This window comes from Microtus ochrogaster, chromosome 15 (genome assembly GCF_000317375.1).
Source record: "Microtus ochrogaster isolate Prairie Vole_2 chromosome 15, MicOch1.0, whole genome shotgun sequence".
Lineage (NCBI taxonomy): Eukaryota > Metazoa > Chordata > Mammalia > Rodentia > Cricetidae > Microtus > Microtus ochrogaster.
The window spans coordinates 43,332,997-43,355,033 of record NC_022017.1 but is presented as its reverse complement, the minus strand read 5'-3'; the positions used below and the strand labels follow the sequence as shown (position 1 = coordinate 43,355,033).

General features: G+C 45.2%; 1 protein-coding gene across 1 annotated transcript in view; it reads right to left on the bottom strand.

The window, feature by feature from the left end:
• Anxa13 (annexin A13) overlaps window positions 1–21,822 on the bottom strand; it is a 30,287-nt gene extending 8,465 nt beyond the window's left edge. The window contains exons 1-8 of the mRNA XM_005354618.3: window positions 21,706–21,822; window positions 19,509–19,584; window positions 11,651–11,745; window positions 8,650–8,820; window positions 5,905–5,938; window positions 5,704–5,783; window positions 4,247–4,315; window positions 3,190–3,291 (exon numbers count right to left, since the gene is read on the bottom strand). Coding sequence (XP_005354675.1) covers window positions 3,190–3,291; window positions 4,247–4,315; window positions 5,704–5,783; window positions 5,905–5,938; window positions 8,650–8,820; window positions 11,651–11,745; window positions 19,509–19,584; window positions 21,706–21,822 — 744 coding nt within the window. The remainder of the gene's footprint in view (window positions 1–3,189; window positions 3,292–4,246; window positions 4,316–5,703; window positions 5,784–5,904; window positions 5,939–8,649; window positions 8,821–11,650; window positions 11,746–19,508; window positions 19,585–21,705) is intronic.
• Between the last annotated feature and the right edge of the window lie 215 nt (window positions 21,823–22,037).

The window sequence follows — 22,037 nt, the reverse complement described above, 5'->3', positions numbered from 1 at the left end:
GAGAACAAAGTGTGTATGTGTGTGGGGCTATTGAACAAAGGTCTTCTCGCCATCCACATATCTAGAAGTTTTTTTTTTTTTTTTTTTTTTTTTTTTAAGTAGAGGACATCAGATTAGATCAAGCCTCCCCCCCACCCGCCCCGGGCTGCTGCCACCTTTCTGGGGTTTGATGTGAGAGTCGGCGCTTTGTAGGATGGGTATCATTCCCCGGAAACTGGGCTCTTATTGTGCAGACTGAGATTGTATTTCATGAGGATGTTTTATTCACACAGGTCTGGGTTTAAAAAACAAAAAACAAACCCACAGTAAGCCACTTTTGGTTTCTATTGTTAGAACTGAGCCTGAACAGTGGTTTTCAGTTTTCAGTAGACTCTCAAGCCTCCAAAGGGGACAAAAGAGGAGCCCTGCAGTTCTGAGGAGGCCGGAGGTGGCCTCCTCAGCTACGTTCTCGGCGTCAATGCCACTCTCTGACCTCTAGGGGGCGATAGTCACACGATGTCTTTTCTCTTTGGGCCTCACCCTTCATTTGTCCCTGCCTAGGTAGGGATGAACATAGTCTGAAGACAGCATGCTGGCCCATGCTATTGGAACCCTCCTTTGCAAGCTTTATACCTGGTTCTTTTTTGTTTGTTTGTTTTATTTTGTTTTTCGAGACAAGGTTTCTCTGTAGCTTTGGGGCCTGTCCTGGAACTAGCTCTTGTAGACCAGGCTGGTCTCGAACTCACAGAGATCCGCCTGCCTCTGTCTCCCGAGTACTGGGATTAAAGGCGTGCACCACCACTGCCCGGCTAAATACCTGATTCTTAAGGTGCTCTCTGGATTAATTTAGGTTTTCTGATCTTAGGAACAAACTAATCTCACAGTAGATAAATGGGCTATAGTGCCGGCGTGGCACTTACAGAAAGAGTAGGGGACACACATTCTTCTTCTCACATGTGTTCCCCCAAATTGCCAGCATGCCAGCAGTGAATGGGCCAAAGCCCCTTGTGTGGACCTAGGGATATATATATATCCCTATATATATATGTATATATATGAAGATGCTGACTAGGGAGGTGCATAGGACGGAGGCTGTGGCATTCTTACTGAACCCCATTTGCAGAACTCACTTTGGCTCTCTAACTGTGTGAGTCTTTTGTGCTTACTAAAGCCAGGGCCATGATCATTGTGCATGGTTGGCAGTTTCAGAGGCTCTGTTGCTCGATCTGGAATTGGGGAGTGAGTCAGAAGCTAAGACTTGGGCTTAAAGGGGGTTGGAAAAGGGCAAACCCCTGAGCTGTCGTGCCAAAAATGAAACCCACCTCTATTCCAGGACCACGTACTACGTAACTCCAGTGGTCACATACTAGTGTCTTTGTGCTTTGGCTAGCGACTTATCCAAACCTTACAGGGAGGGCCTGGCTTCCAACAGCAGGGTAAGCTCTTAAAGAAAAACAGCAGCAACGTTCAGCAACAGTCCAGTGACACTTTGGATTAGAGCTACTTTTCTCTACATGATCATGAAATCAGATCATTCCCTAATTTGTCCATTGTCACTGTTGGTCCCTAAGGGAAACAGCAAACAGTGGCTAATGTTTACTGAAGACCTACCACGGGGCAGGCACTGATGTGCTCTGGTTCATTCATTGAATCCTTCCTAATGCGATCTAAATCCTCTTGGTACTATTAACTCGATTTTACAACCGGGGAAACCAAGGCACAGAGCCCCAGTAAGCCAGAGCTGACTTCTCAAACGTAAGCATGTGTCAGGTTCAAGACTCCAACCTAAGGAAATGTGGTTCAGTAGAACCAAAGACAGGGCTGAGAATTGTCATTTTAGTGGGTTCTCAAGTGACTATGGTGTGTCTCTGTTTGGGGACAAATTTTGTGGTAATGGCCTAGATCCTAGTCGCTTATTTTTAGTAATTTATTGAGATAGTCACTGATTTGGGGGGTGGGGAGGTGATCTGTAGTGATCACCAATGTTAGCCATCCTCAGAAACTCCAACTGTGTTGGCCCCTGTGATGCAGATAGAGGACATAGATCACATACATATTAAGTCCTCCAGCTTAGTAGCCACAGGCTTCAGGAGAACGGGGAGGATGGGGTCGGCTGCCTTTGATCATGAGACACTGGGCACGATTTGAAAGCAGGGGGCCCTTAAGGCTTACGTACAGTAAGGCCACAATCCCAAAGCTTTGTCTTTTCATCTGCTGGCCGCACACACACGAGGCTAGTTTGAGTGAGGAACAGCCAGCTCCGGCCGGGCCCGAGGTAGAGCTCAGCTGGGCCTTCCACTCTCTGCTACCGACTTGCTGTGTGGTCCTGATAAGTTACAGATGGCTCCTTGCTTTGCAGACTGGCCTTGTCCAGCAGTTGTGGGCCAACATAAAATAGCCACTCAGCCCATGTGGTAGTTCTGATATTGTTGTGGAATTGAAATCAGGCCCAGAGCATAGAAATGTTTTGAAGAGGTAAAAGCATTCTCCAGAAACAAAACAGAAGACAAAAGAAATCTGAAACTCCCTGTAGGCTTTTTTTTTTTTTTTTTTTTTTGCAAATTAAAGGTTTTTCACTCGGAAAGGGACTTATCACTAAGGACCTCAAAGCAGCCAGCTCATTCTGCTGGCTCATGGCAATCATGAGATTACAAACATAAACTTTATGCTTATTTTTCTCAGGAGCCTTTTTCTGAGATATGGCAATCAGTCCTGTGAGGCTGACAGTAAATTGTAATCATAAAAATAAAAGCAAACATTTGTATGCTTGCCACATGGCAGATATGGTCCTGAGCTTGCATCCGATCCCATGCTTACAATGTTGTGAGCGATGATGAAGCCCATGATTGGGTCTTGCAGAAGGGGAAGGTTAGTCTTTCACTGTCCGTAGATCCAGGATTTGCATCCTGGACCCTCACAGTCTGAAGCTTTGCTCCTAAACATGACATTTCTCTGCTGGCTTAGCTCTGCCATAACCCAGAGTATTCCAACCTTAGTCCCACATTTGGGGCTGGTCGATTCTGCACAGCTGAGCTGTTCTGTATGTGTTTAGCAGTATCCTGGGCCTTCCTTCTCCTACCATTGAGAACCACTGATGTAAATGATCCCATCCCCAACACTCGGTCCTACACCCCAGATCTTGGCTTCCTTTAGACATAGCTCAGGACCACGTCAGAAGGAACCCTTGAGTCTCAGGGCTTCACTACTTACAATCTGATAGGCTTGGAAGGTGGCACGCAGCTGCTTGTAGCTCCTCTTGGCCAGGACTTCATTGAAGGCAAGCTCATCGGTACCCCAGCGGCCTTCCCCTGCCTTTGGGGCCAAGTGCAAACAATGTGAAAAGAACCCGCGCAAAGAGACGGAACATATATTGCTGTTGACACTGGGTAGGCAGGCACTTAAGTATAACGTAAACTGCCACGACTACCATGTCACACGCTACAGCTGTGTCTCCCGACTGTCAGAACGTGGTGAAACATCCTTGAATCTGCAGTTCTCAATGTATCAGGGACCAATGTGACAGGGCGCTCTCCCTATTGCTACCCTTGTACACCAACTCAAGGTCTGTGTCCTCAAGAGCCCCTGGCATTATTACAGCATCCCTTACATTCTGGTTTGGACTCTCTACCTTGTGGGTTCATGAGAAGAAATAAAGTAGAGATCTGGTCCATCATGATATAAGAAAGGAAGGTTATTCTCTCACCCCACGAGTGTGCCACCCTCTTGTAAATGCTCAACAAAACTCCCTTCAAACCCACAAAGCAGACCCCACTTGGGGTATTTACTTTGTGGGTAATCCCATCTCTCTTGGGAGTACACGCTTTATTAATAAACTTTGGCATAAACTGTCTATGCTGTTCAGCCAAATTCTTTCCTTTATGAATGCAAGAGCAAAGAGGCCCCCATAAGACTGTGAGCAGGCCTCACTTACAGAGAAGGACAAAATCTGCATGTGATAGAAGTCATTTGGAAAGAAGGCACACTTGAAGCCTCCAGCCTCCAGATATGCGACATATCTGCCTGTATTGTTATTTATTCCATCCTGTGTTCCAAAATGGATCTGAGGTGGTTGGCTCCAGAGCTTAAGAACAGGAACGAGTCTTTATAATATGATTTTTGCAGATTATAGCATATATTAATTTATCAGAAGACATATTTCATTCCAAAGTAACTCCCATTTGCAGGAAACAAAGAAATGCCTGTTACAACAGTGCTAATAAGTGAAAACCAAAAGAATGCGTGGAGCCAGGTGCATGCAAACACTTACATTGTACAAATCTTTGGCATCCTGACCAGCCAGGTCTTTGTCCACAGTACCTTCTTCATCTCGATTGGCCTACAAAGATAGATGTATTGCCATTAGCTCAGGTGCCTGCTTGATCACAGAAAAGCTGAGTGAGCCCTGTGATACAGGGGTGACTTTGGGGGAAAGAAGGGGTGGGTGCTGAAGCGTCACTCAGCCTGACAGAGTGGCATGGCCTGCTCTTTGCTGCCATCTTTTGGAAAATACTGAAAGCAGTCTCTCTCTCTCTCTCTCTCTCTCTCTCTCTCTCTCTCTCTCTCTCTCCCTATCCTCTCTCTCTTTTCTCTCTCCTCTCTCTCTTTCTTCTCTCTCTTCTCTCTTCTCTGTCTCTCTCTTCTTTCTCTCACCTCTCTCTCTCTCTCCCTCTCCTCTCTTCTCTCTCTCTCTCTTCTCTCTCTTTCTTCTCTCTTCTCTGTCTCTCTCTTCTCTCTCTTCTCTCTCTTTCTCTCACCCCCCTCTCTTCTTTCTCTCCTCTCTTATACCCAATGGTCACTCTCCAAATCCATAGTCTTCAGTGAAAGCTAATAGTAACCTCGTATCCACCAGGAAGCAAGCATCCTCCTTCGACAAATACCAAATGCCATCAGTCGGTGGCCAATATTAAAGAACTCTGAAAGTTGGTCATGGGAGACTATGGATGTCTAAAGACATTGGTAAATAGCAGAGTGCTAAAATGACCCCAGTGACCTTTCCTTGGGTATGGATGGAGCAGTAAAGCAGATGGGATGGTATCTCATGATGACATCATGTCAGATAGTGACATCATGTCAGATAGCATGGCAGTGTTTTGCTGGTATAATCCAGATCTCTCATCAGGCAAATGAATCCAAAGGGAAATTATCCTGGATGACCCCTGGCCTAACCAGATGAGCGTTCTTAAGGAAGAACTCTTGCTTCTGGCTTTGAAGAAAGCAGGCAGCTGGTGGCAGGGGTGGAGGGGCATGCAGCAAGAGTCTGGAGAAAGTTCCAGGAACTCCTAATGGCCTCTGGGTGATAGCCAGAAAGGAAACAGTCCCATCAGACAGGGGGCTCCAAGGAGGTGAATTCTCCCTGAGCCTTGGGTGGCTGACATGTTGATTTTCCTCTGGTGAGATTACCCGTGAAGGTGTTTGCTAACAGATGTCTGGACCTTGGCCAATGGGCCTTGGTGGATAATGGGCCATGATGCATTGAGCTGAGATGTTTGGGGTACCGAACCATAAGGCAACTGTCCGCTCTTCCTTCTGTGCTTGAAATCTACCCAGTTGTGTTCTCTTCAGTCAGTGTGCTGTGTTCTCTGCTGTCAGTGTGCCCAAGTGGGGCAGTGAAATGTGGAGAGTGGACAGAGGTCTGTCAGTGAGAACTGGATGACGTCTGTCTGTCTGGAGCCTCCGGGGCCTATGGTGCAGAAGATCTTAAAGGCCCATTCTATTTATCTTCACCTGCAGCAAGGACACCAGAATCTTTCTGAGAGTTCCGCTTGTATCGCCTTTGACGTCAGATTCAAGGTTCTTGTCAAACACTTTTGAGGAAGAAAAAGGGAAAGGGCAAAGTGGATGACTGAGTTACCAGCAATTTTATAAACAAAACAAACCAACCCAACAAACAAAACTTAATCCGAAGCCAGAACAAATGTTACTTACGCCTTTGGTAGGCTTCTTTGATGGCAATAATTTCCTAGGAAGATGGTAGAAACAATTAGTGTCCAAGCTTGGAGCCAGTAGGAATCAGAGATGAGGCAGATACCCATCTCCAGATGCAGGGGGCCTTTGTGACTTTCTACTGAGATGATTGTCCCTACAACACAGGGCACAGGCCTATGGGGAATCTGCCAGCGTAAAGTGACCCTTTCTGTGTAAACATTGCAAACATATAAGTAGTGTATGCATACAGTCTGCTTAGACATGGAGTCAACTTGGGGGATCTGTCACCAGACAAATGAAGACAATATAACATCTGTCCATGAAAAGAAAGAAATTCTGTCATCTGTGACCACATGGTTGATTCTGGAGTACCTGGAATGAAATAATCCAGACACAAAAAAGTCATACATCCCATGAAATCACTCATTTATGGGGTATGAAAAAGATAACCTCATAAAGTATGGAAAGCAGAATGGTGGTTACCAAAGGCCGGAGAGATAGGGGTCCACGGTACTAAGTAACAGTGTATGGTGGTTTGAATGAGAAATGTCCCCCTTAACTCAGGCATTTAAACAGTTGCTGGCTTTGTTTGTGAAGGCTATGGGAAGGTACAGCCTTGCTGGAAGAAGTATGTCACTGGGAAGGGGCTTTGAGAGTTTATAGCCTCATGCTGTAAGGCTTCATGTTTGCAGTTGAAGATGTGATCTCTCAGCTTCCTGTTTGTGCTGCCATGCCTTCCTGCCGAGACGGGCTTTATCCCCCTGGAACCATAGATCACAATAACCCCTTCCTACTCTGAGCTACTCTTGGTTTTTATTACAACAACAGAAAAGTAACTGGTACCCATGAGACAGGAATGAGTTGTTCCAGTGGGCACAGTAGGACAATTGGAGTTAACAAGAATATATCTTATAGTTATATAATATATATATATAATGGCTAGATATAACTAACAACTAGATAACTAACAACTAGATATAACTAACAACTATATAACTAACAACACGGCTAGAGGAGAGGACCTTGAATGTTCTTACCATAAATGGATGATAGATACTTAAGGTATTCACTGAATAACCAGGGTTTCACTGGCTATTCAAACTTGGCCATGATACTTTGTCTATATGTATCAAATTATTGCACCTTAGCCCAAACATAGCTACACGGACGGCATGCCAGTTAGTACTAGGCAGGCAGAAGTATTACATCTAAGCTATAGCATTCCCTATCTCTTAACCCAGGCTCATTCCCTCATCCCCACCTGTACAATCAAGGCTAGAGTCTAGTGTGTATTTCACAGGTTCCCATCTCTGCTTGCATACTTGTATCTATGCTGAGTGTACTATCCTCCAAGCCAAATGTCAACCATCTTTGTAGGTTCAGTTATGCCCACTTGCAGAAGACCATCACAGGCCGGCTTGTTGACTACTGACCTTCCCTCACGGGAGAAGGGATGTAGAGGATCGTGGAGCCCTTACCTAAACATACAGCCAGTCATCCCAACCAGTTCTATGGAATTCTTCCCTAATTGTAATGGTGACATCAAGGGGGAGCAAGAGGTATATAGGCTGAGAGGAACTAGGGAAGGGAGCTGCATCTGTGCAGTCATAGAGGAATGGGCATGCACACTGGGTGCAGACCTTGCAGTGTGCCTGGGTTTTTTTTTTTTTTTGTTTTTCGAGACAGGGTTTCTCTGTAGCTTTGGAGCCTGTCCTGGAACTCGTTTGTAGACCAGGCTGGCCTTGAACTCACAGAGATCCGCCTGCCTCTGCCTCCCAAGTGCTGGGATTAAAGGCGTGCGCCACCACCGCCCGGCCAGTGTGGCTGTTTTAATGCCACCCACACTCTTGCCTGTAACTCCTCCCTCTCTGCTCTATACTTAAGCCTAATAAACTCATTGGTTCCCCAGAACCAATTTTGTAGAATCATACTTTGGTTTGTCACTGGGACCCTAGAGGAAGACATTGTTCCCATCTCCCTGAGGAAAGAAACCTTAGCAACAGAATTTCTAGAACTATTTTGTATACATCTTATTTTAGCCAGTGGAAAACAGTGCTGATTGTTTTGTGGCTTTTTTTCTAGCTCCATACTGTCCTGGAGGTCCAGCTAGCCTCTAATGCAGATCGTCCATGTTTTTTCTGGGAGAGACAGAAAGTGTCCCATGCTAGGAGACCCCCCAGTTGACTTAGCTAGCCTCCCATGGGTGGCCGCTTAGGTGGTTTCCAGTTTGCTTCTGTTTTAAACAGCGGGCAGGGTCAGCAGTGCAAGCTTCTCTCTAGATTGCTGACAGCAATCCTTTGACATCATCCCTGTCAAGTCAAGCCTCAGAGCGGTCTCAACTTACGCTCCAGCCAGCAGTGAGTAAGAGCAGTCATTTCCCGGTACCCGGCTCATAAGGGAGTGAAAAGGAAAGTCAGACAGGAGCAGGTGTGGGGAGGGCACCAACTGAGCAGGTGTGGGGAGGGCACCAACTGAGCAGGTGTGGGGAGGGCACCAACTGAGCAGGTGTGGGCTGTGATGGGGGAGGGAGGGCAGGCCAGCTGGTAGGGCTGTCGTTTTGTTTATGCAGCTCCCTTCCTTTTTGTTTTCAACACCTGCTTGAGCTTAGCAGATGTATTTCTGCTTATTGTCCACTTATGGACACCATGTAGGGGGATGAACTTCCTCCAAGGGGGCTCAGCCATCCCTGATGCTTGAGTGACCTGTCCCGCAGGAGGTGGGACCGAGAGCTCGAGGGAGACTGACCTTATTGCTTCTTGTGCAGAGGATTTCTATGAGCACAGTCTCATCGGTGCCCACGCCCTTCATGGCTTCCTGCAGCTGCCGAGCGGCATATTCACTGGGGCGGTCCAGAAGAGCCAAGGCTGTCTTCTCGAAGTTTCCACTCAGTTCGCTCTTGAGCACGTCCTCTAGGTCCTGCAGGGAGCACACGGCAGATGAGTGCCATGTCTTGGGAAGAGGAGGTGAGCGTCTGCCTACATCACTATATGAGTTTCAGGGCCAGGACACCTGCTCTAGACCGTAAGAACCGCTTGATCTTGAGGATAGTGGTCACCACAATTACCCATTCCTCTTTCCCCTACTCCTCAATCTGGCTGAGAGGCATCTTGCTCAGGGCTGAGGTGCCCGCCCCAAGATGAATTACAACAGCAAGAATATTTACAGACCATTTTAGAGTTCTGAGAGCTTCTCTCAGCGAAGTTCCGCATAGGCCTGCAAAGCTGGCAGACGAACTGTGTTATCTCCACCCAATAGACCGCAGAAAATGAAGAATTTGCCCCAAACATTCAGCTAGAAAAGACTCAACAATTTCCACTACTGGTCAGTGTTTTTATATGGGAGAGTAGCAAGACCTATGCCATAGGGTCATGGGGGAGTCAGAATCCATGAAAAACTCTGCAGTGTGCCCACATCCAACGGTCAAAAAGTATTCATGATAATATATATTATGCAAGAATATTATTAATACATCCAGAAAAGAATTTTCTGAGAAAACACAAATCAGCTGTTTCTCTGATTATACCTCTGAGCTCCAGGTTAGGGAGAAAAAGCTGGAAACTTTTATACAAGGGGATCGGCTGTGTTCAAAGGGGACTGCTGTATCATGCCTCTGTTCCTACTGTCACTTCACCTACCACTGCATCTTGTGAAGGCAAGCCTGCCTCAAGACTGTAGAGTATGGGTCCACTAAGATATCTGAAATATATTTTCCCAGCTCAGATAGATAATGCTTAGGACTGCAGAGAGGCCGCAGCTCCTCTGTCTTTTGTCCCACAGGCATGAAAGCCCAACTGGTATTTTATATGCATCCATGCCTAAGAAGCAGGCTTCAGGAAGCTCGGATGCTTGTCCCAGCTTCTCTAATAACTGCCCATGGTTCCTTGGTGTCACTATTCTCGGGGATCAGCAAGTGTGAAGATTTAGGGATGAGTGTTTGACCTCCTCTGAAGTTTTAAGCATCTCTTTGGTGGTCTCAGCTCTCAGGGGATCATCAAATGCTTGGCACAGGACAATCTCCTGGCTTTTGTGCTAGAACATGCTCTCTTATTTCTCAGCCAAGTCTCTAGACCCACGTTTACTTTTGTGTTGGACAAGAGTTCAAGGTGTCTTGTGTCTGACTTTTTATTTTATTGGGCTATAAATAGAAGTAAGTTGGAGGATGTCTGTTTAGAGACAGGCACGTAGAAAAGGATGAAAATTCTACTTCTACCCAATGAGGTGAACTGGAGACTCACTCATTTTCATAAAAAGTGACATCAACAAGCCTGATTATTAAGAGAGATGCAAACAACAACACCTGCAATAGCACAGCCTTTGACCATTTGTTATATAAATAAATAGCCCCATTATGGCACCAGTCTTTCTGGGAATAGACGCTGGCCTCGCTGACTGAAGACTTGGACTCCTTTATATGTTGACAAATTAGTAACTTAACCTGATGAACGCTTGAAGATTATATAACAGCATCAACAACAGCAAGAAGAATAAAAGGAAAAGGGAGAAAGAAGTAAATGCTAAAAGTTAAGGAAACTGAGAGCTCCTAATAAGTTTTCTGTACTGAAAGCCAAGACCAATCAGAATGCTGACTTGTGGAGCCCAGCCCCAAAGCATACATCTAATACAACTCTTGCCCCTAAGGCTCAGGGAAAGAAAGATGTGAGAGCCAGAGAATCCAGGAGTGTGCTGTGAGATTGGGTCTCCTAGGAATATCAGAAGCTACCGCATAGAGTCTCATCAACATGGCTGTCTAAACACAAGCTGAACAGGGACTAGAGCAATAGACATGCCAAAGTGGACAGAGGTGGGGGAGGAGGCACCACGGGCCCTTAACTCCACAGGCAACTGGTGAAAGCTGGTACCGGGAGAAATTCTCCTCCACAGGGAGGAGTTTATCAATTGGCTATCCAATACCAGATAGTCAACCCTGGAAACATACATACAAGCAACATTGTACAGACTGAACAGGTTGCATTGTATATTTAAGAATATACACATATATATACATGTATAAAGATATATGTGTGTGTATGTATGTATGTACATATGTATGTATGGAACAACAATGAAGAAAGAGGCCATGAATTTGAAAGAGAGCAATGAGGGTTATATGGAAGAATTTGGAGGGAATAAAGGGAAGAGGGGAATGATATAATTATATCATCTCAAAAATAAAAGAAAGAATTTTAGTTTTCTGAACCAATAATTTATGAAGAAATATGAATATACTCAAGGACAGCTAAGTATAAGAATATTTCTATATTAAGCCCCACTTGTGGGAACTGGTTTTTAAATCACTCTCCTGCTTATGAATTATTGTGTGGAAGTAGTCCAAATTGAATGAAAAATGAGTAAATGTAATAGAAAAAATGAAGTCAATTAAGAAAACAATGAGTTGCCTGGCAGTGGTGGCGCATGCCTTTAATCCCAGCATTCAAGAGGCAGAGGCAGGCGGATCTCTGTGAGTCTGAGGCCAGCCTGGGCTACAAGAGTTAGTTCCAGGACAGGCTCTAAAGCTACAGAGAAACCCTGTCTCGAAAAATCAATCCAAACTCAAGAAAACATCAAAAACAAAAACAAAAAACCCCAATGACTTAAGGGTATTGATTTATAGGCATTAAGTTGGCCTAGCAATGTCAGTCCTTTGTCTAGCCAATTAAAAGTTCCCAATGCATTTTTCTCAGACTGGATTCTAACTCTAGCCACGTTGTCCCTCCAGAGGAGGCTGAACCGGCTCAACCCTGCATACCTTGCCGTACTTCATCTTGTACTTCTGCTTTATCTGTTGCCTCTGCTCCGATGTCCTGATGGATAAGACTTCGATGATGGTCGCCTCATCCGTTCCTGAAGTGCAGGAGACAGAAACAAAGTCTCAGTGATCACGAAATGTGATGAACGCTGCTGTCATCGAAGAAGCCATGACTCCGACTTAGAAAGGGCCAGGGTCTAGAATGGGGCTAGATGATCCTGAAAAACCTTATTCTTTCCACTCAGACAAATATCCATGGAGACCTCCCCGGTGTGCAGTGCAGTAAGAGGCATGGTTAGAAAGAGAAATGTCTATGGCACGTTCCCAAACTTAATTCCCAGGGGAATGGAAAAACATCTGCACTAAATCTGAGCAGGAGCGTTGGTCAAAATCGGCCGAAGGTAGAAGGCTCCCAAAGTTCATCAGGAGACAGATGGCTGAACAAAATATGGGGTACCATACAGGAGAGTGCTACTGGGTCTCAAGAAGGACTAGAGTACAGAAAAATATGAATGAACCCTGGAAATGTTAGACTCAGTGAAAGGGACCAATCACAAAAGACCACAAATTGTAGGATTCTATTCATGTGAAAACCTGGAATAAAGAAAGGATTCCGTAGAGGCAGAAAGTGGGTTAGGGATTGACAGAGAGGACAGGGTATATGAAAAGATGAAAGTATTCTAAAAATCAATCAGTTATCTATGGCCATACCATCCTGGACATACCCAATCTCATCTAAAATCAATTAACTATGGTTGGGCTACATATATTTCTAAATGCAGGAAAACACTTGTATCGGTTTGAAAGAAAATGGCTCCCAGAGGGGGTGCCACTAATGGGAGGTGGGGCCTTGTTGGAGGACGTGTGACTTTATTGGAGGAAGTATGTCACTGTGGGGGTGGGCTTTGAGGTCTCCTATGCTCAAGCTATACCCAGTGAGACAAACTACCTCCTGTTACCTCCATATCAAGATGTAGAACTCTCATCTCCTTCCCTAGCACCATGTCTACCTGCATGCTGCCATGCCCCACCATGATGATAATGGACTGAACCTCTGAACTGTAAGCCACCCAATTAAATGTTTTCCTTTGTAAGAGTTGCCGTGGTCATGGTAATAGACACCCTTCACATCGATAGAAACCCTAAGACAACACTGGGATGTATATTTTCCATGGGGAAATTAGATGGTTTATAAATTCTATCTCAATAAAGTTAGTTTTTAAAAGAAACCTAATAAAGGGTATGGTTTGTTCCTTATCTTCTTATCTATCTGAATAGACAAGATTGAAGCCCAAATTGACAGAATATTGATCTTATCCACAAACTCGTGTGTGTGTGTGTTGTGTGTGTGTGCACATGCACAAAAGACTTTGATACCTCTAGTTCCTCACCTACAACCTGGTGTCATGTAGTTCAAAGGTAGGTGAGAATGAGAAGGGAGAGCGCAAAGCGCATACAGCAACAATTGTATACCACAGACAAAGCGCAATATAAATGCGCAAGGACCTGGCACTGCCTCACATCCACAGCGGGCTTGGGTCCATGCCACTCTGCTAGGGACGCTCACCAATCATAGAGTATGCTAGGGTCCCGCAACAACATTCAGCAGTTGTGAGCTCTACGAGGCACTTCTGAGACCACCTAGTCCTAGGTCATAATGATAGATGAAGAAACTGAGAAAGGCAATTGCACTGGTTCCTGCACACATCCTTCTAAGCTGCAAACCCTGTAACTACTTTACCCTAGCTTCCCGTTAGTTTCTCCCCACCCCACTACCTTCTTCTTGGTGTCACATGCTGCCTGGCCCTTTTTTCCCCTTCCCCCTAACCTCAGTTTCCAATTGGCCTTTTTCGTTGTGATCCTCTGTTCAGATGGCCACTGCTCTTTGCTGATGAGCTCCAGACCAACCCCCGAGCTGAGCTCTTTCCTCTGAGTTCCTCTCTTATTTCCAGCTGCCTGCGGCCTCATTGTCAATGCTCTTCAAGGTATTTCGACTTGCATTGTAGCATAGCTGGATTCCTTTGGTAAATCCTTAAGTCCCTTCTCTGCCCTATTATTTCATATCCATGCATGACATCACTTTAGTTAGCTCAACCAAAGTCACCTACAGGGTTCACCTCTGTTGCCTTTGCTTCTTAATGCCACTGCCAGCAAATCCTGACTGCTCTTAGTCTCTCTGATGCAAGGCACTGATCTCTGCAAGGTATGGCTCATTTCACCCCATAATCCAAGTACCATTAATGAGTAGTCATGTCTCCTAGGGTTAGATCAGAATCCCCAAATGGAACAAGACGTCCTGCAACTTGGTCTCAAGCTGATCTTCTAGACCCATCTCTGTGATGACTATCATGAGGCTCACTTAGCTTCTCTTAATAATATTTGCCTGTAGATCAGTTACTTTCATAAACCTTGAAGAGTCAAATTCCTGTTTTCTATGTTCTTCCATAGCCAGTGTTAGGACCCATTGTAGGGTTGCACATATATGAAGCTATGAGACTGGGGTCTGGGTCCTGGGAAGTCAGTGGTCACTTAATTGTAATGGGCACCACTGCGTGGCAGTCACAGCCATCTTGCTTGAGCCACAATGGGAGCTTGGGGGAGCTGAAGGTTCTGCCAGGTCCACTGACCTGTGTTTCCTATGCCATAGTACTGGAAATGTGAGACTGAATTAAAAAGGCTGATCTATGACTATTTTTACCTTTAGAAATTATGATTTAATTTTAATGTGAGCTTGTGTTTGGTGAAAGAACAAGAGTTAAAAATAAATTGAATAAGAAGGAAATACTAAGTCAATAACATTTGCATTGGCAAAACTTTGGGAAAGGTCATATATATATACACCTTACAACGGATTATTGACTCTTCAGGGATGTGGGCAAGTCTGACATATGCTTGAGTCTCTTTACACAGTGGATTATGGTAGTTTTAGCATGTTCTGTGAAAGTGCACGTTGCACTGTCCTGCACTTATTTACCCAAAGAAAGGTGATGCAAAGCCGAGCTCCTGGGAATTTGGGCTAGCACTTCTCCCACTCAGTCCGTTGTCTCTTCTGAAATGGCCACTGCCCTTAGAAACATAATGTGAGCCACTGACCCTTTGATGATGGGCTTCTGACTTCCAGAACTGTAACGTCAACGTGTTTCCATGGCTTTAAACCGTGTAATTTTTGGCGAGTCGTTATGAGATTCTAAGACATGACTATAATCACTTTACTCAGCAATGTCTCCAGATTCTACAGCAGGAACCAAGACCTTTCTCCTCATCCCCAAGCCCTGAGAGACCTGAAGTTGCTGGTGTCTACCTTCAGTTGAAGGGGAATAGAACCGGCACAGTAACCTCTGCGTGGAGCTGAATGAATGAACTGGTGGGTGAAGATTGCTGAGAGACTGGGATTCTAGGGGACCAGTAGACGGAGATGACATCTTTTGATGGAGGAGCTGGGAGCATAACAGGCCGTGATTGTGGACGGAATGTGGAAAGGTTCTGGTTAGAGATGAGAAAGAGAAGAAAATAGAGCCTGGAAAACACCTGTGTTCTACCTTCATTTTGGCTTTGCATCAGCGCTTAAGACTGTCTTTGGAAAGACCCAGCCAGAACTTAGAAGAAGAGAGATGCAGCCCAGGGGACAGAGAGCCCTGGGATAGCCACTGTCCTTGTGCCAGTCATTTCATCTTAAGGATTATTTCCACCTCTGTAATCGTGGGAAGATTTCAGCTAGTTGGGTTCAACCACAAAAAGAGAACATCCTAGGATGAGCTCACTTGCAAAAATAGCAGGAGTTGATTGCCACTCTCTTCTCTTTCTGGTCTGGTTCCAACGCTGTTATTCATGTTGTCTGTCTCTGTGTCCCCCAGTGCTTTCACTAGGGGAAATCTGTGTACTCTACGACGTTTTCGTGGCTAACTTTTAAATGTTTGAGTGCTAGAAATCTCACCTCAGAAAAGATTTCATATTCTTTGAAATATCATAGAATGTCCCTTTTCAGTTCTGTGGACCCTCCTTTCATTGGGGGTTCTTCCTGTCCTTGTTAAGGACCTCAGTATTTCAGGCTTAGATCCTAGAGCCTCCCATGCCTTCCTGCCTCCATTTGGTATTTTCATGTCTTTCTGAATAAGTGAACGCATATCTGTATGTATGAATGGCAGGAGAAGTTTGCATACCATTTGACAGAACTTTGACTCTGCATTGGTTTGAGTTGTATGTTATACTAAAATGGACTATATATAACAAAGGCCAATAATAAATATTCCCCACTGTGATGTCATATGCAACCTGTATCTGGACAATCAGGGAGACATGAGTTTATCAGAAAAAGTTTGATTCTGTAGAGTTTCCTTTCTTTTAAATAAGAAAGATCTGACATATTGGTATACCCCTATAATTCAAGTACCAGGGAGGCTGAAGCAGGGGGGATTACAAGTTTGAGACCAGCTTGGCTACATAATGAATTCAAGACCATCCTGGTTCATGCAAGACCCCATGTTAAAAAAAAAAAAAGGAAAGCAAAACAAACAGCAAAAACATAAACACAAGATAGCACAGTAGTTGTGGGATGGTTTAGCACCAGCCTGCAAGTAGAAGAAGGACAGGAAAATGACACATAGATATTCTTGAAGTCGTTTGAGACCAAATCTCAGGTTGATCCTAAAAACTGGTTTTACAACCCAAAGAAGAAGCAGCTTGCTGAAGGTGACCTCACTCCTCATTTCACGGTCCGTGTGTCTTAGAAGCAGGCCCGGCTGCTGAACGATTTCCTGTAAACATTGGTAATGGTTTGAGGCGCTCAGGCCAGCCCAGTGGTTCTGGGAAAGGCTTTAAAACTGAACAAACACAAAACAAAACAAAGACCCTCCGTGCTGGCTGTACTTCAGATCCTGCAGGGGAGTAATTACAGCGCTCGTCAGAGCCAAAGTGATCACCAGCCTGGAAGCACCCGGGGGCATCTGTGGCATGCTTCCCCAGCAATTTTCTGGAGAGTAACTGGATGGTATGGCATTTTGGCAGGAGGGAGCCACAGTGTTTGAAGGCCGCGAGGTTCCGTGTGGCAGATAAACAAGGCTAAACTAGCAGCAGAAGCTCCAGCCCACACTGACCTGGTTGACCCCAGAAAGCTGTGTTCCTAGATCTGGAGCTTGAGGAGGAAAGGCTTCACATTCTCACACGGGGCGGGGGTGGGGGCGGTGAGCACAGGGAAGGCAAGAGAAGGGATGGGTGGGCCTGAATCCTGTCTGCCGGAGGGGACCACCAGCTGGCATTTGTTCCCTACATTCATTTCTAGAGGTTATTGTGTCAATGACCACAAATTCAATGGCTTCAAACGACACGACTTGCGCCCCTGTAGTTCTGGATGCTGGAAATCTGAAGTCCCTGTACTGATAGGTCATAGTCCCGGTTCTCCCAGCTTCTTGGTGTTCTTTGACCTGGGATTACATGAGAGCAGTCTCTATCTGTCTTCCCATGTCCCCAACCTGGCTACCACCATCTTTCTCTTCTGTCTTTCTTAAAGACGCCCATCACTGGATTTAGAACCCACCTAGGTTGCCCTCTTCCTAGCATCCTTAACTCAATCACATCTACGAAGACCCCTTTTCTAAATAAGGACAAGGCCATTCTCCCAGATTCTGGGGGCCTAAACCTTCTAGAGGCCTCCATTCAACCTTTTGTGATGGAGAACAGGTTGGGCCTGCTTAGTATACAGGCTGACCTAATTGGATCTGAACACACTGTTAAGAAGAGGCTTAATTTACCATGTAATGAGGGCCAATGGGGTGCTGTACACAACACATACTGATAGTGCAGAGAAGAGTGCTGGGCTGAAGGTTAGGACCTGAGTTCTAGGCCATATGCATGCTCTGGAGTGGTTGAGTATTTTGACCTCTGTGCACCTCAGTGGACCCGAGTTTTACCCAAAGGTGTGGTCCCAGGCTCTGCAGTCTTCTTACTGAAAACTATTGGAGATGCAAAATGGACAGTCCCTTCCTTCCCCATGTCTCTCAAAGACCCCTTGATGACTAGCATGCCTTTGGACATCTGAGGAGCCATGCATAGACCATCTCCGGTGACTTTGTTATCTAAAAGGCCACTGGTCCTGCTGGTCCATGTACTGGGCATTAAGGCGTTCCCTTTGGTGGCATCGGGTGATGGTGATGACACCGTAAAGGGTTAATTTAAGCAGAACCTGGTGGAGGGTGTGGTGCCGAGGAACTGGGAGAGGGGTAGCATTGGAGCCCAGGCAGAAAAGGAGAGCCAGTGTTAGGAAGAAGTTGGGGACCATTTTGGGTTGCCCATGACCTAGATTGTCCACATACTTAAGGCATTGTAAGACACCAGGAGAGCAAAAAGACCCCAAACTGTAACCTAAGTTTTGCCTCATTTGAAGAAATAAGCTATCATTTTATCATGAAATGAAAAATGAAATTTATGCCCTGGAAATGCTGAAACATGCAATGGCAGCCTGTATATGGTGGTTCTGTTGAACTTGCCCATTGGGTTTCATGGTCTAAGTTAATGAGGATGATTGACCAGGTCTCTTCCTCAAGAGATGTTGTGAGTCACCATGTGGTTTCTGGGAATTGAACTCAGGACCTTTGGAAGAGCAGGGGGTGATCTTAACCACTGGGCCATTACTCCAGCCGATCATTTTATCACCGACTATTATAATTCTGACTTGCCTAGGTGAGAGTGCCTGTAATCTTTGCTACATTTGGGGCTTCTGGCCTTCCATTCAACCCAGCAGCTACTAATCGACCAATCATGGCTATTTAGTACTTGAAGGGTGATTGATGCAAATCAAAATATTCCATAAGTACAGAGTACATGCCAAATTTCAGAGACTTAGTACAAAACAACAAAGAGAGAAACAAACAAAACAGAATCTAAAACACCTCATTCATAATTTTGTCAATATTAGGGTAAATGATATTTTTATATAAATTGGGACCAATGGAACTAAATCATCAAAATAATACATCTTGTATTTTTTTTTCTTTTAAAATTTGGCTTCTTAAAAAAATTAAAGTGAAGCTGGGCATGGTGGCTAAACAAGGTGATGATGGACAGGTAACATTGAGCTGGGCAGTGTTCACACAGGCTCTCTACACAGTAAGAGGCCCTTTGGCTCCATTCTGAATCGCATGAGGACTCTGATTTTGGCATTCAGTAAATGCTCAGCCCAGATGTTCTAGCATGAACTCTAGGTGAGAACGGAAGAGTTCATGTTGAACATGCTGCATCATCACCATACCCAATAACACACCCCCGTCTCCACCCCCTGGCCAGGCATCTGGCCTTCCCCAAAGAGCATCATGGAAGTCTCAGCTGCCTGGAAAGTACCCCAGGGTTCCCTTCCATTTAGTAAACCTCAGGTGTAAACACCCTAAGTCTTCCATGCTGTCTGCCGGACGTGAGAAAAGAGATGAGCCACAGCTGTATGTAAGCAGGAAACCACCGCCTCTACGCTTTCTCTGATTTCCCCAAGCTGTCACTGCCCAGTAGGGCTGTCACTTCTAGATGCATCTTCCTGGCCCTGAATCCAGCTCTTATCAGATCTGATTACTCATGACGTCCCACGGAAAAGGCCAAAGTGAATGAGACAAGATGAACATAGCATAAGCTTGACTCCTAAACAAGTTCCCCATGACTTCAAGGTCAAATTAAATATCATAGGATTTAGCTTCCAATACCCTAAAAAGCAATGAGCCCCTAGTATAACTTTGAGACCTCATTGGAAGAGATCAACTTGAATTAGCTTAGAATGCTAATGACAGGTAGGTCACCTCCTGTTGCTATGGGATCGTTGGTCATGACATCAAGTTTAATCAATTTCAAAAACAAATAAATGAAAAAAATTATTTCATACCCATTCCTTTGCAGGCTTTGTACAGCGTTTTGGCATCTCGGTCTGCATCAAAACCCTGATGGATTTTCTCTTTGGCCTGGAGAGGAAATAATCAAAAAGGGGACAATGCAGACATTCTTTAATTAATTTTGCTGGAATTGATGTTCAACTAGAAGACATCGTTGCCAACCAAACAAAGGACAAATGCCAACTCTACAAGTGGATTGTTAGTGAAATCAACTTGGGAAAGCTTTGGCCCCAGAGAGATGGCTAGTGTTTTTTGGGGCAGCTGCCCTTGGGTGATGGTGGGAGAAGGGTCTCCTCTGTGCCCAATAATAATTGCTCTGGCCAACTCTATGGTGAGTGATTTTCATATCAGCCCATCTTTGGGTGTCCTTTTCTCTCAAACAAACCCTGACACCGCGGGCCAGTGTCCCTGGAGAATCTGTCTTCCGTGACAGATGTGCCAAGGACATCCAGGAAACAGGCTTTCCTGGCCAAAGCTGAGGAAATCTTATTACAGATTCTTTTGCTGCCCTGGATTGGTGCCACCCACACAGGAAGAACATCATTAAGTTTGTCAGAGACTCTATATGGGAACCGACAAGAGAGTAATTTTAGTTTTTTTAGTTCTCTTGGGAGAGAAAAGTCCTGTTTGTATATTGAGCTTTGTCTGGTATTTCAGTCTTTGGAGTTACGGCAGGCACCGATGTATTCTTTTATTTATGCCGATATCCTTACTATTTGCATAATAATAACAAGGCTGTGAGTGTGAAGGTCTTTCTTCACTCAATCAACAGACTTTGTTTTGATTTAGCTATTTTTAAAAGGCATTTTCATGAGCAGTAACCTGGAAAACAAATACCATTTGCATAAATGACAGGTACTATGAACGTAAACAGATGACGATTAAAATTGTAAAGGTGGGTGAGGTTGCCATTCTGTGCTAATAACCTTGCGTACACCTGAGCTCTCTCAGCCTTTGCCTTTCCTCACTCTGTGAGGCACCCACGTGTTTCCTTCAGTGAAGGTGGCTTAGGGGACAGGGGGCATGTCACCTTCGCTCCACTTTGGCTCCTTGTGCAGAGGAAAAGAAGAGCAAATCGACCATGGGACAATGGGGGTGTGATATTTATCTGCTTAGCATCACCATTTCTTGGGTGGATTGCCCCACCCCCATTTTCGATGTTTCAAACAGAGTTGACAGTCACGAGGCCTGGTCATCGTCATTGTCGGTCAGCATGTGGACACCTGCCTTGGCACTCTGGCTGTCGTGACTGTTTCAGGACTGAGATTACAGTTCATCCAGAATCAGCCTTCCCCTTGACTAATATTCAGAGAGAGGAATGAGACTCTCAACTGGCCCCGTGGAGCTGAGGGACTCTTAATTTACAACTGTTTTGGTGGCCATTTTGCCCACTGCCTACCCCAGACAGAAAGTGTGGGGGAGAAGGGAGAAGATGAGAGCAAGAGCTAACGAGGAGACAGGAGCCTGGGTGAAGGAGGAGAAGGAAAAGGGCAGGGGGGAACATATCCCCAGCATGGCAGTGCCTGGATCCTTGACTTCTGTTCCATTAGTGACAACTATAGACTTCACACTTTGACCAAGAAAATATGAGTTGGGTTTCTGCCCTGGTGACCTAAGTGTCCTTACCCAGTCTGTAGTCTGACATGAATGGAGAATCCTAGGTTCTGAGAGTCGAAGGAGGGGTCCTTGGGCCACCCCCTCATCTTATTTTGGATTATGAAGGCGTGGCTCATCAGTTGTTTTTTTTTTAAAAAAAAACAATTTCTTTAAAGTAGTTTTATATTTATTTATGTATTGATTAATTGATTTTGTTTGTATTTGTGGGTGTGTGTACGCGAGTGTCTGTGTGGAGGTCAGAAGATGACTTGTAATGTTCTTCCATCATGAAAGTCCTGGGGCCAAACTCAGGCCGCCGGTCTCGGTGGCAGGTGTCTTTACCCACTGAACAATCTTGCCAGCCAGACATGGTCTGTATTGAAGTGTTTGAAACAAGCCAGGAGACGATGGACTGGCACTTTTAGAACATGGCTACATGCCAGCCAGTTTATAGACCTTCTTTTGTTATCTACACAGAAGAATGACCACGACTCTCATAGTGTTTATTATAGGCAAGGACACCTGGTTTCAGCATGCACCGTCCTGCTCAGGCCTTCTGCTTGGGCAGAGAACTGGCGTTCCCAGTCTCCTTACCCTGCTCTCATATGGGTTTGAGAAAGTGTACCTGCTGCTTTCGCTGGCAAGATTTGCCACACTATTTTCATGACTCACTCCCAACAGATGCTCAAAACTGATGAAGAATTCCAACATGGTGATATCAGAGTGCTTGGGCAAACATGGGGTTCTTTGAACATGGGACCCCATGAGGCCACACAGACATACTCATGGAACCCACCCTGCTTTTCTTCTTTGATGTGTGCATGCGTATGCCTGTGTGTGTGTGTGTGTGTGTGTGTGTGTGTGTGTGTGTGTGTGTGTGATGGATTTGCCTGGCACATAATGATGAGTGGACTCTGTATCTGAAA